We start from the raw sequence: 12,797 nt of genomic DNA, 5'->3' as shown, positions 1-12,797 counted from the left end.
GGTCATTGGTGAGATTCTCTTGCTCCAGTGGTCAGCGCCACACCCATGCACATGTGGCCAGCACTAACTGACCTTAGTGGGTTACTTAAAAAAAAAAAAATAGAAAGACAAAATTGGGAGCATGAAGTGTGTATGTGGGGTTTGGGAGAAGTTGGAGGAGACAAACGTGGGGTAGATGTGATCACATTTCATTGTGTACGTGCATGAAACTATCAAGGGGGAGGGGAGAAGTAACAGAAAAACAGTACTGGCTTCTCCTCCGCCTTCGTTAAAGGTTCCATCCTCTCTGGGGATTGCGCTGGAGAGGAAGGATGCGCCATACCTTTGGCCCCAGGTGAACCAAGTGCGGAGTGGAGGGAAAAGTACCCCTCACTTACTGCCACGCCCTCTCCTCCAGGAATGCCTCAGGACATCTTCAGTATCCACGGTCTTCCATCCCCACGTGTGTGTTCCCGTCTGCTCTGGACTGTCAGACAGGCACAGACACGGAACAGATTCCTCCCAGTCCACCTGGGGTGGGAGCGTAGCCCTCCCTGCACCCCGCGCAGCTGCCTACGTGTGGCTGTCAGAGGAGGCGCAGTCCGCCAGGGGCGCCCCGGGGTGGGAAGGGAGCCAGCCTTTGGCAGCCAAGGGGTGCGGATCCCCGAGGATCTCTGCTTGGCCCGCTGGGATGGGCTCTGTCTCCTCTGCTCTGGCGCGGTCCCGCAACGCCGCCGTCGTGCAGCCGGGATCGTCGCCGCCGCCGCAGCCCGAAGTGCCGCTCGCTGCTCCCGAGTCTCGCAAAGACTCCAGAACCCAGAGGCTGGGACTTGGGTGCCAAGGCTTGTTCAGACCTCCCGCAGCTTGGGAGCAGCCGGCGGCCAGTCTTAGTCCGGAAGCTCTCCGGAAGTTGGAGGGCGCAGAGCTGTCCCCGGTGCTGAAGTGTTGGCCGACGATGTCTCAGTCCTCCGCCAGCGGCAGCTCAGCGGGTGAGTTTCGTGGGTAGCTCCTTCCTGGAGTGTGTGTGCAGGTTCTTGCCTTCGGGGACAATGACAGGCTCTATCTTCCAACATTGTTTCACTTTGTTTTTTTGTCTTCTTGCCCATGATTTCTTTTCCGAGTCAAGATTCATTTCTGGTTCAGTAAGGGTTATTTCAGAACTGTCATATTTTTCGTGGGGGGTTAAATGCAGAGGGGGAGACAGCTACACCCCAAGGACCCCTTTTCTTAGCGTTGCACCTGTATCAGCACCATGGGGAGAAATCTTTCTTGTTACAGGACAAAAGAAGAATTAAGCATTTCTTCCTGTCTCCTTCCAGGGGAATCAGGAAGTGACCAGGAAATTCCTGCGTGTCTAAGACAGAGTTCCAGGCATGTAGGATACCATTGTGTGTGTGGGGAAGAATTTTCTTGCATAGGCAGTGAGCTAGAAGTGAAAAGCTCACACAAAATTTGGACTCAGATGTGAATCTAAGCTTCTGCCCGTGACTTTTCTTGTGATTTTTGAGTCAGACACTCCGCCTGAGCATCAGTTTATTTATCTGTGATATGGGGGTGACAACATACTTCTTTCACTAGTTTGCTGAAATACAGTGCAAGTAGAACTTTGTAAATGGTAGAATGCTGTGCAAATATTCAGTATTACAAGGCACTAAATCTTTCCTCCTTATCAGCGGAAAAAAGAGGGAAACCTACTTTGAACTTTTTAGCTTGAGATCTTCGTAGGATCTATTGACTCAGATCGGGTCTTCTTTTGTGTAACTGGAAGTAAAATTCCTTAGTTGATCAGTAAAAACAGTAACTCACAACATGTTGCTAAATTCATCCGCTGGCCCTTTGGTCTTGAATACTCACTGGGGTTGCTTGTCATGTTTTCAAGGATTCCGTAGATTAATTGTGCAGAATTGGGTTCTGTTAACAAATTAGGTGAGGCTAATGGAGAGGAGCCTGGCTTACATTACAAATCACTGAGAACTAAGGATACATCCTTGCTTATGCTCTTTAGCATTTTTCTTATAAAATATCATCAATGGCCATATTAGCTTTAATCTTTTTCAAGCAATCTTTTCACTGAAAGAGGATACATACACATTGTCCTGAAGGGAGGACTTATCACTGTAAATGTGTTTTTTTGGGTGTTTTCTCCACCTACAGGATATGCGTTGTGTACTCATGGAAAGAAAAGTAGACTAGAAAGAAGTCAGGACACTTGGATCCTGCCAAGATCAGCATCCTAGGACAGGTACTTATTCCCCAAGGTTATAGGATGTTTTAATATGAGTATAGATCTGTTTGCATTGACTCCTATGCCGTGAAATTTAAAGGAAGTATTGGAGGTAAAAAATGGCCTGCAAAGTATAAGTATTATGCAAAAGTGAGGCATTGTAAAGGTATTTGGAGCTATTTTCTAACATGTGAACATATGTTTAGCTTTTGTCCAATGTGCCCTGGTTTGTGCCCTAGTTATGTAAGATGAAGTTTGGGCTTCCTTTGGGGAACTCTTCAATACCAGCTTTGGTGGTATCACTTGAATCACAAACATATGTATCCATGAATAGAAATCACTGTATTTTTTTCTTACACTTTTGATTAATTGTTTGGGTGTTGTAATTAATTTGCATATTTTTAATGTCATAAAGCAAATTTATAGGAATTTGCATTGAATTAATTTCTGCTCTAGAGTCCATGAGTACACCTTGGAAATTTTTTTCACTTTAACTTTTTGTTGCTTGAGAATAATTTTGCCAATCCTTCCATTTTTATTTCATGAAAAACATGTCCATTTGAAATTATGCTTTGAGTTTTAGATCATTTAAGAGTCTTAAGCAAAAACAAAGTTATTAGATTTCTATATTTTGCTCTTCTCAAAGAAAAGTATGGGCTAGGGATGTCTTGTCCTCCTTCCCTCCCTCCCTCCCTCCCTCCCTCCCTCCCTCCCTCCCTCCCTCCCTCCCTCCTTTCCTTTCCTTCCTTCTTTCTTTCGAGCCAGGGTCTCACTATGTGGCCCAAGCTGTCCTGGAACTCACAGAGATCAGTCTGCCTCTACCTCCTGAGTGCTGGAGTCATAGGCATGTGCCACCAAGCCAAGCAGCATATGCCTTTAATTCTAGTTCATAGGAGGCAGACACAGGCAGACCTCTGTGAATTTGAAGCCATCCTGATCTATATAGCAATGTGGCAAGTACCAGGCCTGGAAGTAGTGAGACCCTGCCTAAAAAATAATAATAAATGAAGAGGAAGACGAGAAACAGGAGAAGGAGGAGTAGGAAGAGGAGGGCACGTGTTTGAGGTGCAGTTGGTTTAGATAACTAGGTTGTGAACCAGGCTCATTTTTACCTCTTTAAGAATGGGGTGCATTGCCCCCATGATGTTAGGTTGCCTTTGTCTAAACTGCATTGGATTTCATTAGAAATTTATGATAGTGGACAGAATAATACAGTACTAAAAATAGTACAGAATTTGTGAATTCCAGGAGCACATTAGCTTGGTGTGCTGAATCCTAAGTGCTTATGTGTATGAGACACACTGATAAGTGCTGATGATTGAGATTGCCACATGACAATTTGCATCACCATTTACAGAGGAAGATGGTAAGGCACAGGGAGCTGGCTAACTAGACATGTAGCTAGCAAACTCAGAGCAAGAACCTAGTCTCAGGAAGTCCCTAGAGATGCATATTCTTATTCATTTCTCCATGCTGATGTCTTGGATCCTGTGTGTTTAGTTCCCATTTATAACTCCTGTAGTTTCTTGCTCAGTGGCGTGTTTTGAAAGTTTTGTCTTAGTTGTAGGGAAGGGAAGCAATGGAAAGTGCTGGAAGGAGAATGTCAGAGCATTAAGGGAGAAAGGATCGCCTTGGGTATTACTGAAATGATAATTAAAGCTGGGACCTTAGGGGAGAGCCAAACTTGGGGCGCAGAGTCAGCTGTATCTCCTCATGGAAATTTAAGTTCTTTGAGCCTCTGAGACTTGTTTCGTTAAGGATAGTGATGGTCTCCGACTCCTCTCTCATTTTATGGTAAAGATTCAACACGATAAGATGTCAAAGCTCAAATGGAGACCTGACTGGCATACAGTAAAAATAGATGTTTACAGTATTTATTTATTTATATTGTAGGTGGTGTATGTGCTCACGTGTGTCCACAAAGAGGGCAAAGCAGGATGTCTAGTGTCTTCCATTGCTCTTGACATTACCTTGAGAAGGGGTCTCTGGCTAAATCAGAAGCTCACAGTTTGAGTTAGGCTGGCTGCCAGTGAGTACTTGGTATACAACTGCCTTGGCCTCCTTCATTGTTGGGGTTACAGGAAGGTGTAACTGTGTCTTACCTTGTACATGGGTTCTGGGGATTTGAATTCAGTGCCTCATGCTTGTAGAGGATTGCTTTTACCTGCTGAGTCCCAAATGCAGGTGTTTTATATATTTGTTTGTTTTCAGAGTTTTGGGGTCAAAGCTCAATTCATTTTCAATGAAAATCTATCTCAGAATGAACTAACAAAAGAAAATAAAAAGCTTCCCACAGCTGTCTGCATTGCTCAAGTATTTATGGCTGATTATCAGCATCTCCTAGCTTTTATTAGAAACCTCTCGAGATGAGTAGGCACTTTGATACGGTTGGTAAAAGTCATTTTATTAAGATTAATAATCTGTATATTCCCTTTGGAGGCCTTTAAAATTTTTGTTATTTCCACTCACTAATTTTGGTCTTGTTTCAACACTGGTATGTAATACAAGTGCTGAATCTCTCTTTCTTCCATGTCTATGCCCATACTTCCCTTGGTTCCTTCCTGGCTTGGAACAAAGGGCTTTGCACATGTCTGACAAGTGCTCTACCCTTAGTTACATCCTCAGGCTCTAAGCATTGATTTAAAGTACAGCCAAAGGGCTGGGGTGATGACTCAATGGGTAGAAGCACCTTTATCTGAAAGCATTAGGACCTGAGTTTGAAACCCCAGCAGCCATAGGTTGGGCATGGCTGCATATACCTGTAACCTCAGGATCGGAGTAGAGACAGGTGGGTATGAAGAGTTCTTTGGCCAACTAGCCTAGCTGAAAAGTTGAACTTTCTGTTTGATAAAAGACCCCAAAAGACAAAAGACCAGTGGTCTTCTGTCAAGGCAATAAGGCTCTAGGAAAGCACCCAGAGTCATGCTCTGGTTGTGCATGCATGTGTGCTTGCATGCATGTGTGTGCATTTACTGGTCACACACAAACACACACACACATACACAGAGAGGGAGAGAGAGAGAGAGAGACAGACAGACAGAGGAGACCATACACACCACACACACAGACAGACACACAGACACGCAGACCATACACACAGACACACAAACACATGCACAAACCATACACACACACACACACACACACACACACACACACACACACACACACAGAGAGAGAGAGAGAGAGAGAGAGAGAGAGAGAGAGAGAGAGAGAGAGAGAGAGAGAGAGAGAGAGAGAACAACCAAATTTTTCAGGTTACAGTCTTGAAGCATTGTGTGGTAGAAATTTTGATTGCTCTCTGGCATCCATCTACATCTTTTGTGACACCTGAGGAAATTACTGCGATGTGCCTCAGTCTAGGTTCTCTCAGGCACTGGGATCAGTGGCTCTCACCTGGAAAGACAATTCCAGAATCTCAGGTTGGTGGTTATGGGGCAGGACTGGGGTACCGAGTATGTGAACCAACTCTCACGTGATCCTGTTCCCTAAGTGTGTATTACAGTCATTTGATAACATTTCTGGGCCACTCTCAGATTTCTTGTTTGTAAGTCAGATGAGCAACCCAAGAATCTGCATGTCTGACAAGTTCCCAGATGTTTTACTGTTAAATGGTCACACTTTGAAGAACAGTAGTAGAGATGGCCTGAAGGGAAGCGTTAGTCGGGGATGTGGTATCAGCAGCATGTGCTTGCTTTGAGATCTGTGTAGATGCTCTGGAGTCAGGGAAACCACTCTCATTCCTTTTCCTCCCCAGCCCCTTAGCAACCACTCTCATGCCATTTTCTAATATGTCAGAATAATTATGAACCCTTACCAGTCAAGCATTTAATTTGGGATTAAATTTTTTGGTGATTTTCAGCTGAATTAAAAAGACTGACTAACGTGAAAATAGAACAGGACGCTCGTCATTTTAAGATAGTGGGTGGCTGGGTAGGTGGCTACATCCAAGTTCTTTCAATCTTCAACACTCAGGGCATCTCTTGATGTGTGTCCCTATTCTGAATTAATTTAAACAGACAAGAGCAAACTTCTAAGGCTTAGGCCGGTGGCAGGCGACACTGATGAGGCCTGGTAAGGACAAGGACATGTGATGAGCAAGTGCTAGGCTCCTGGACCAGCAGTCACCTCCAGGGGCTGCCTTCCAAATTTCTTACCCGCTTCGGGGGGGCGGGGAGTCCCTGAATCAGAGTCCTATCACTGCTGAGAAGTCTCAGCTCCATTTCTCTTTGATTCTCCCCACTGGTTGTTACTGGTCATTTTTTCTGGAGTCAGACTCAACTTAGAATAGAGGGTACTTAGTCCTGGCCACAAGAGATGCATTTGATCTTGTTGGGTGAACAACTTGGGGGAAGGAATGCTTGTGATCTGCACTGTACTAATAGTGTAAGAGACACTGAGCTGTCTCTTTATCATCTCATCTTCATAATTTTCTGAATAGATGGAACAGATGGCAATTGTCCTTGCTATTTTTGTCAATTTGACACAAACTAGAGTTATCATGGAAGAAAAACTTTGGTTGAGAAAATGCCTCCATCAGAGGGCCTGTAGGCAAGTCTGTAGGGGTATTTTCTTTTTCTTTCTTTTTTTTTTTTAACTTTCTGTTTATTTATTCTTTGTGTCTTTCACAACATGCACCTTGATCCCATTCATTTCCCATCCCTCTATATCTGCCCTCTGTCCTTGAAGCACACCCCCACCAGATAAAATTTAAGAGAGAGAAAAAAAAAAAGGGAAGGATCTCATCACGGAAGCTGTAGTGTGACACAGTGAGTCACGAAGTAAACCCTTTTGTCCATATATCTGTACCTGCAAGTGTTCATTGCAAAGAGTCATTGGTCTGGTTTGAGGTCTCTGGTTTCTGCTACACTATTGATGTTGGGCCCTCACTGGAACTCCTCTTGCTTATCCTGCTGTTGCCCTGTGTTGTGGAAATCCTGCAGCTTTGGGTCTGCAAGACCCATCCCTTCACGTGCTCCAGCAGTTCACAGATGGGGTGGATATTTGAGTGGGCCAACCCATAACCCTGGTTGTGGGCCTGGGTAGTTGCAGGGTTTGTCAGCCCACCAGCTCTCCCTTTTCCTCAGCACCAGGGTGAGCTCTCCTGTATTGCTTTGACAAATTCACTCTTTGTAGGGATGAGCAGGGGGCGGGGCCAGTTTTCCTGCTTTCATGTGCTTAGGGTTGAATCTCCTACACCTACACCTTCAGGGCCAGGTCTACTGTGTTGCCCAGGTTTGGCATAGGGACCACTCTTCCAAGTGCTGCAGCAGATGACAGTCAGGGCTAGCTTTCCTGCCTTCTGTCCTTACAGCCAGCTCTCCCACCTGACTAAGGTGTTGACTAGGGAGGGGCATCTCTCCTGTGGGGATATTTTCTTAATTAATGATAGATGTAGGAGGGCCCAGCTTACTGTGGGTGGTATCACCCCTGCACAGGTGATCTTGGGTTGTATAAGAAAGCAGGCTGAGCAAGCCATAAGGTGTTCCAGTGCCGCACTCCTCCATGGCCCCTGATTCAGTTCCTGCCACCAGATTCTTGCCTTGAGTTCCTGCCCTGACTTCCCTTTATGATGGACCATAAACTGGAAGCTGAAATAAACCTGTTCCTCTCCAAGTTGCTTTTGACCAGTGTTTATCACAGCAACAGAAAGTAAATAAGCTAAGACAGTTGTATTTTCTCCTTTAGTACAGGGGATTTAAGTAACCTTTTTGTTCATTATTCATTACATACTTTTCTAGACCACTTGCAGCTAGTTAGACTTTCAGGAGTCTCGTTACTGATTCTACCTCACAGTGTGGTTCCAGAGAAGGAAGCTCTGGGGGCTTGTCTGGAATTATGGAGGCTTTGATACTACCTGATTCTATGGACCAACTGCTCTGAGTCTTTATCTGGGAAATGGAAATTGTTTGGACCTCACCAAAATAAGTTACATATCAGTGCTTGGCACATGCCAGCAGCATGGCTGTCACTTCGTATAATTATGATATGAAGACTCTTCAGTGGAATCAATCAGTAAGCAGAGCAAGGAAGTCAGGAGGAGCCATAGAGCAATGGTTCTCAACCTATGGGTCATGACCCCCACAGGGGGGTCACATATCAGATTTCCTGCATACTAGATATTTAGATTATGATTCATAACAGTAGCAAAAATTACAGTTATGAAGTAGCAATAAAAATAATTTTATGATTGGGAGTCACCACAACATGAGGAACTGTATTAAAGGGTTGCAGCATTAGGAAGGTTGAGAACCACTGGCACAGACAAATTGAAGTCAGAGAGGGCAAGGAACAAGCAAGAAGCAATCTAGATGCTTAGGGGGTATGGTCTAGATCACTTACTTCTGTGGTGAAGACCTACAGTCCCACATACACATGCCATCCTTGCAATTATTTCTGTCTGTTGTAAATCCAAATTAGTCAACTTCCATTGCAGTGTGTGTTCATTTTAATCTGCCTTCTAGCGGGGAGAGGTTAATGAATGGTAATATCCAAATAGAAATACCCAATATGTAGTGGATTTCTATATTCATAACTGTTTCCCCAACTATATTCAGTTGTATTAAAGGTCTTTAAAATCAATAAATGAGTAATCAGAAACACCTTCCAGGGGTGAAGTGAGTGATGTTTAAGATATGTCAATTCTTCAAATATCTTGTCAGGTCCTTCTGACCTTACACAACTGGGAATGTAAGAAACTGATGAGTCAAGTCACCTGTGTTGGCCCCTGTGGTTCCAGTTCTATCACCGTCCAGTGGTCCCTGCTCCAGACATGCCTGTGCAGCTGTTCTTGTTCCATGTGTGCCTGCCCCAGTGGTCCCTACTCTACAACCCCTGATAGGCTGCTGCTGGCAGAGGACTTGGAGACTTGCTCTTGTCACATGGCGGGCTTGGGTTATGACAGATCGTCTCACTAGGCACAAGGAGCTCAGAATGTCATACTTTGTGTATTCAGAAAGAGAGACAGAATCATAAATATTTTGAACACTGACCGTTAGCACATTTTAGAACCTGTTTTCTATAGTTCAAACTAGGAAACAGGCTCGTAAAGGTCCAATGACTTGCTTGAAGCTACAGTGCTGGAGGCTGTGGTAGTACACAGCAGATGACATCCAGTATTCAACAGATCAACCCACCAGATGAATAACTCTCTGATGGGGATCCCCACTTGATGAAGACTGTGGGGTCACTGATGGTAGTTTTTCTCATGGGTCACTACATTTCTTCCCTAAAAACAGCTATGGGTATTTTTCCCACTGCTTGTGTGTTTATCTCATGAATATATTTCATCTACTGGGCACACATATAGCTGTGGATAGTCAGGAAGGTGATTTCTGATTAAGCTGTATAATTTTGATGAATAGAAATAATACTAGGATTTTTCATAACTTAGACTGATATAGGAAAGTAATGGTATTCTCAGTTACAAAGACAGCTTTTTACATATTTAGCTAATTTTAGACTTTAGAGCAAATTCAAAATAGACTAGTTGCCCCTGCAAAATATGCACAAAGGCAAGTTCCTAGGTATCTATTGCTGTACCAAAATGGGGCTGATAACATTAAGACATAACTTTCTGCAGCAATTGACTTTCTTTACATACTCTGAACCTCAAGGTTCAGCCCACTAACTGTTTATTGTTTAAGTCCTGAATTTCAATGTCACTGTCTGGGAACCCTGATCACTTAGAGCTACATGCTTACTTTACTCACTATGCCTGGTTAGTGTGACAAAGCCTGAGAGAAGCTGTGTGATTCCTTATGTGTATCAGAATGGCTCTGTCTCTTATTGTTTACTCAAGAAATGCTTTGTGACCCTGAAAATGTAACTCATATTTGTTCCGAGTTTTTGCTATGGAGAGAGATGTGTGTCTAGGCAAGAGATGTGTATGTAGGGGAGAGATGTGCATGTAGGAGAGAGATGTGGGTCAAGAGAGATGTGTGGAGAGAAGAGAGGAGAGATGTGTGCAGAGAGAGCTGTGTAGAAAGATGAGTAGCTATGCAGAAGAGAGCTGTGTAGAGAGATGGAGCAGTAGCTGTGTAAAGATGTGTGTAGGAAGAGATGTGTAGAAGAGAGATGTGTATATAGAGAAATTGTGGAGCAGTGTAAGGAGATGTAGCTGTAAAGGGAGATGTGTGGCTGTGTAGAGAGAGATGTAGCTATGTGTGCAGAGAGAAAATTTTTTGAGATGAAGTAAAGGAGAAAGTTACCATCAGAAAGTGTTCTTTATTACCCCTCAGATAGAAAAAGTCCAGCCCTCACTACCTTTGTGGATTTTTTTTTTTTGCATACCCTGGTGCTGACTAGAGGCTGGCACTCTGGACAGCAGTACTACAGAGCCAGTAAATAGCAAAGTATATCGGTAATTTGGGCAGGTAAAGAGATAATAAATCCAAATTAAATAAAGATGAATAGTGTAGGATGAATCCCAGTTTAGTAAACTGTATGCACTATCTTTCAAAGGATGCTGGGAAACCTCTGCCTCAGAATTCCTTGGGTTCTTGTTAAAACGCATCCTTTTAGGACTGCTCATATGAAATGAATCAGACTCTCTAGCAGTGAATACCAGAAATCTACATTTTAAAACCACAAAGTGAGGTGACTCTTATTCACTCTGTCTTTGAAAATGGCTTCTCCTGGGGTGTTCACAGCATCCTTTGAAAGTATAAGTGATTTGTCATGGACTTAATGAGTCACAACTGGATCAAGTGAGATTAGGTATGTTGAAGGGCTTTGAAGCAGGATGCACACATCAAACAGCAACTTGATTTTCATGGAATGATGAGAGCCAGGAAAATGGACATTGGATCAAAGTTGGGGGAACTGAAACTAATGAACACATATTCTAGAAAACCAATGTGTGCTCTGATTAAAAGAGCTCTTCTTAGACATCAGCTCCACTCTCCACAACCTGAACCTAGGTAGAAGAAACTGAAGGAAAGAACATTTCTAACAAGTTCCTAATTTTAGTTTAATTATTTAAAAAAAATTATAATGAGTTAGTTTTATGGCTAGTTTTCCTATTATTTGAACAATTACAATTTTACTTGAACTCCACAACAAACCATTGAGATGGTACAACTGTGATTCCATTTTATAAATGAAGAAGTTTAGGTGGGAACTAGCTAAGATTATACAGCAGTAAGTCTGAGCTAAGATTAGTGTCCAGATTCCTGATGCCTGTGCCTCTGCCTGCCTACAGCTCTGCACTGGCTGTATCAATCTAAGCATCTTGCTAGAATGTGAGTTCCCAGATTGAAGGAAGCCTGCTGCTGGCTTGTGTATATGTGGTGAAGGCCTGGGGTTTTTCTTTTCAGTAAAGAAAACATGTGGCCAAGTGATGTGGTTTGAATAAGAATGGCCCCCAATAGGCTCATATATTTGAATGCTTAGTCACCAGAGAGTGCTATGGTCTGAAAGAATTAGAAGGATTAGGAGGTGTGGCCTTGATCAACAATAAGCAGATCAATAGAAGAAGGTAAACACTTTTATTTAACATGGGTGGGAACAGTTAGAGAAATGTGATTACCCAGTAGCCCAATGAAGACTAGATACTTTTATAGCCTTTTCATAGGAGAAAGGTACATGGGAGCTCTGGAATTTTGAGGGGTAACAAATGATCTTAGGTGAATGAATAAGTCTAATGCTTTAACAGTGATAAATGATTATTTTTGGGACTTGAGTGATGTTTAGCAGAGGGACAACAGCTTGTGACTAATTTGCCCAGATAAAGTGACTTACCCAGAGAAAGCACTTGCAGTGCTTCAGGTGCTGGAAAAGGCGTCTGATATTCCCATGTTTGTCTAAAGACCCACCTAAGAAATAGTTAGCCTGGGTTCCTTGTCTGAGTTTTCACGAACTAAATTCATATCTCTTGGAAGGAATGTTAAAATGTGTAAGTGCCTTTAATTAAAAATATCATTCCAGGGTGCTATATTTTAGGGTATTTTCTGAGCCCCAATAAATTACATTAGAAGTCCAAATTCAGTATCAAGTTCTTTCCTCCCTGGTTGGTTTTCAACATTCTCCCCCTTGCATGGAGATTCCATCATGTTATCACTTGCCCTGCCAGTCGGTGGTCTAGGTGGCCTCTCTGACCTCAGAGCTTCCTAATAAATACGAACAAACTGAAGTCTCAGTACATACAGGGAACAGTTGGATCAGCCATATATGCTTCACTAAGTTTTTCTTGGCATCTCAGTTTGTTTGGCTTATACCCCAGTTACCTCAAGAGCTGAGTAGCCCTTATTTTCATGTTCTAAAAAGATTTACATCAGAGTTCTTGAGAGTTTCTCGAGTTCTGTCTGGCTGTTGCCTGTGACTTTATTATTATCCCTTGTCTGTTGACATCCTAATAACTGGGCATCTTCTTCCAGCCCAGGAGACAAAGAATATTGTACCAGACTTCCGAGTTAGTGACTCGCTAGCTTCCGTGGCAAATGTAGTGACAAAATGTAACAGAAAGCTGCTTTAATGTGGCTCCTATTCTGTGGGGACACCATGCAGCATGCGGGGAAGGCAGGCATGCAGCAGGAGTCAGAAAAGAGTGCTCTCCCATCGTCCTCAGTCAAGAAGCAAAGAGAGATGGGTTCGC

General features: G+C 43.3%; 1 protein-coding gene across 6 annotated transcripts in view; it reads left to right on the top strand.

The window, feature by feature from the left end:
• Positions 1 to 339: 339 nt before the first annotated feature.
• Pde1c (phosphodiesterase 1C) overlaps positions 340 to 12,797 on the top strand; it is a 621,274-nt gene continuing 608,816 nt past the window's right edge. For 2 of the 6 annotated variants that reach the window (XM_052720608.1, XM_052720607.1), the window contains exon 1: positions 350 to 968. In XM_052720608.1, coding sequence (XP_052576568.1) covers positions 671 to 968 — 298 coding nt within the window. In that variant the 5' untranslated portion in view covers positions 350 to 670. Of the gene's footprint in view, positions 969 to 12,797 lie in introns of all 6 variants that reach the window. The other 4 variants (XM_052720605.1, XM_052720604.1, XM_052720606.1 and 1 more) reach the window with 4 other exon arrangements.

This window comes from Peromyscus californicus, unplaced genomic scaffold (assembly GCF_007827085.1).
Source record: "Peromyscus californicus insignis strain IS unplaced genomic scaffold, ASM782708v3 Scaffold_6__1_contigs__length_162567912, whole genome shotgun sequence".
Lineage (NCBI taxonomy): Eukaryota > Metazoa > Chordata > Mammalia > Rodentia > Cricetidae > Peromyscus > Peromyscus californicus.
The sequence above is the reverse complement of the archived record's forward strand: the minus strand, read 5'-3'. Positions and strand labels throughout refer to the sequence as shown.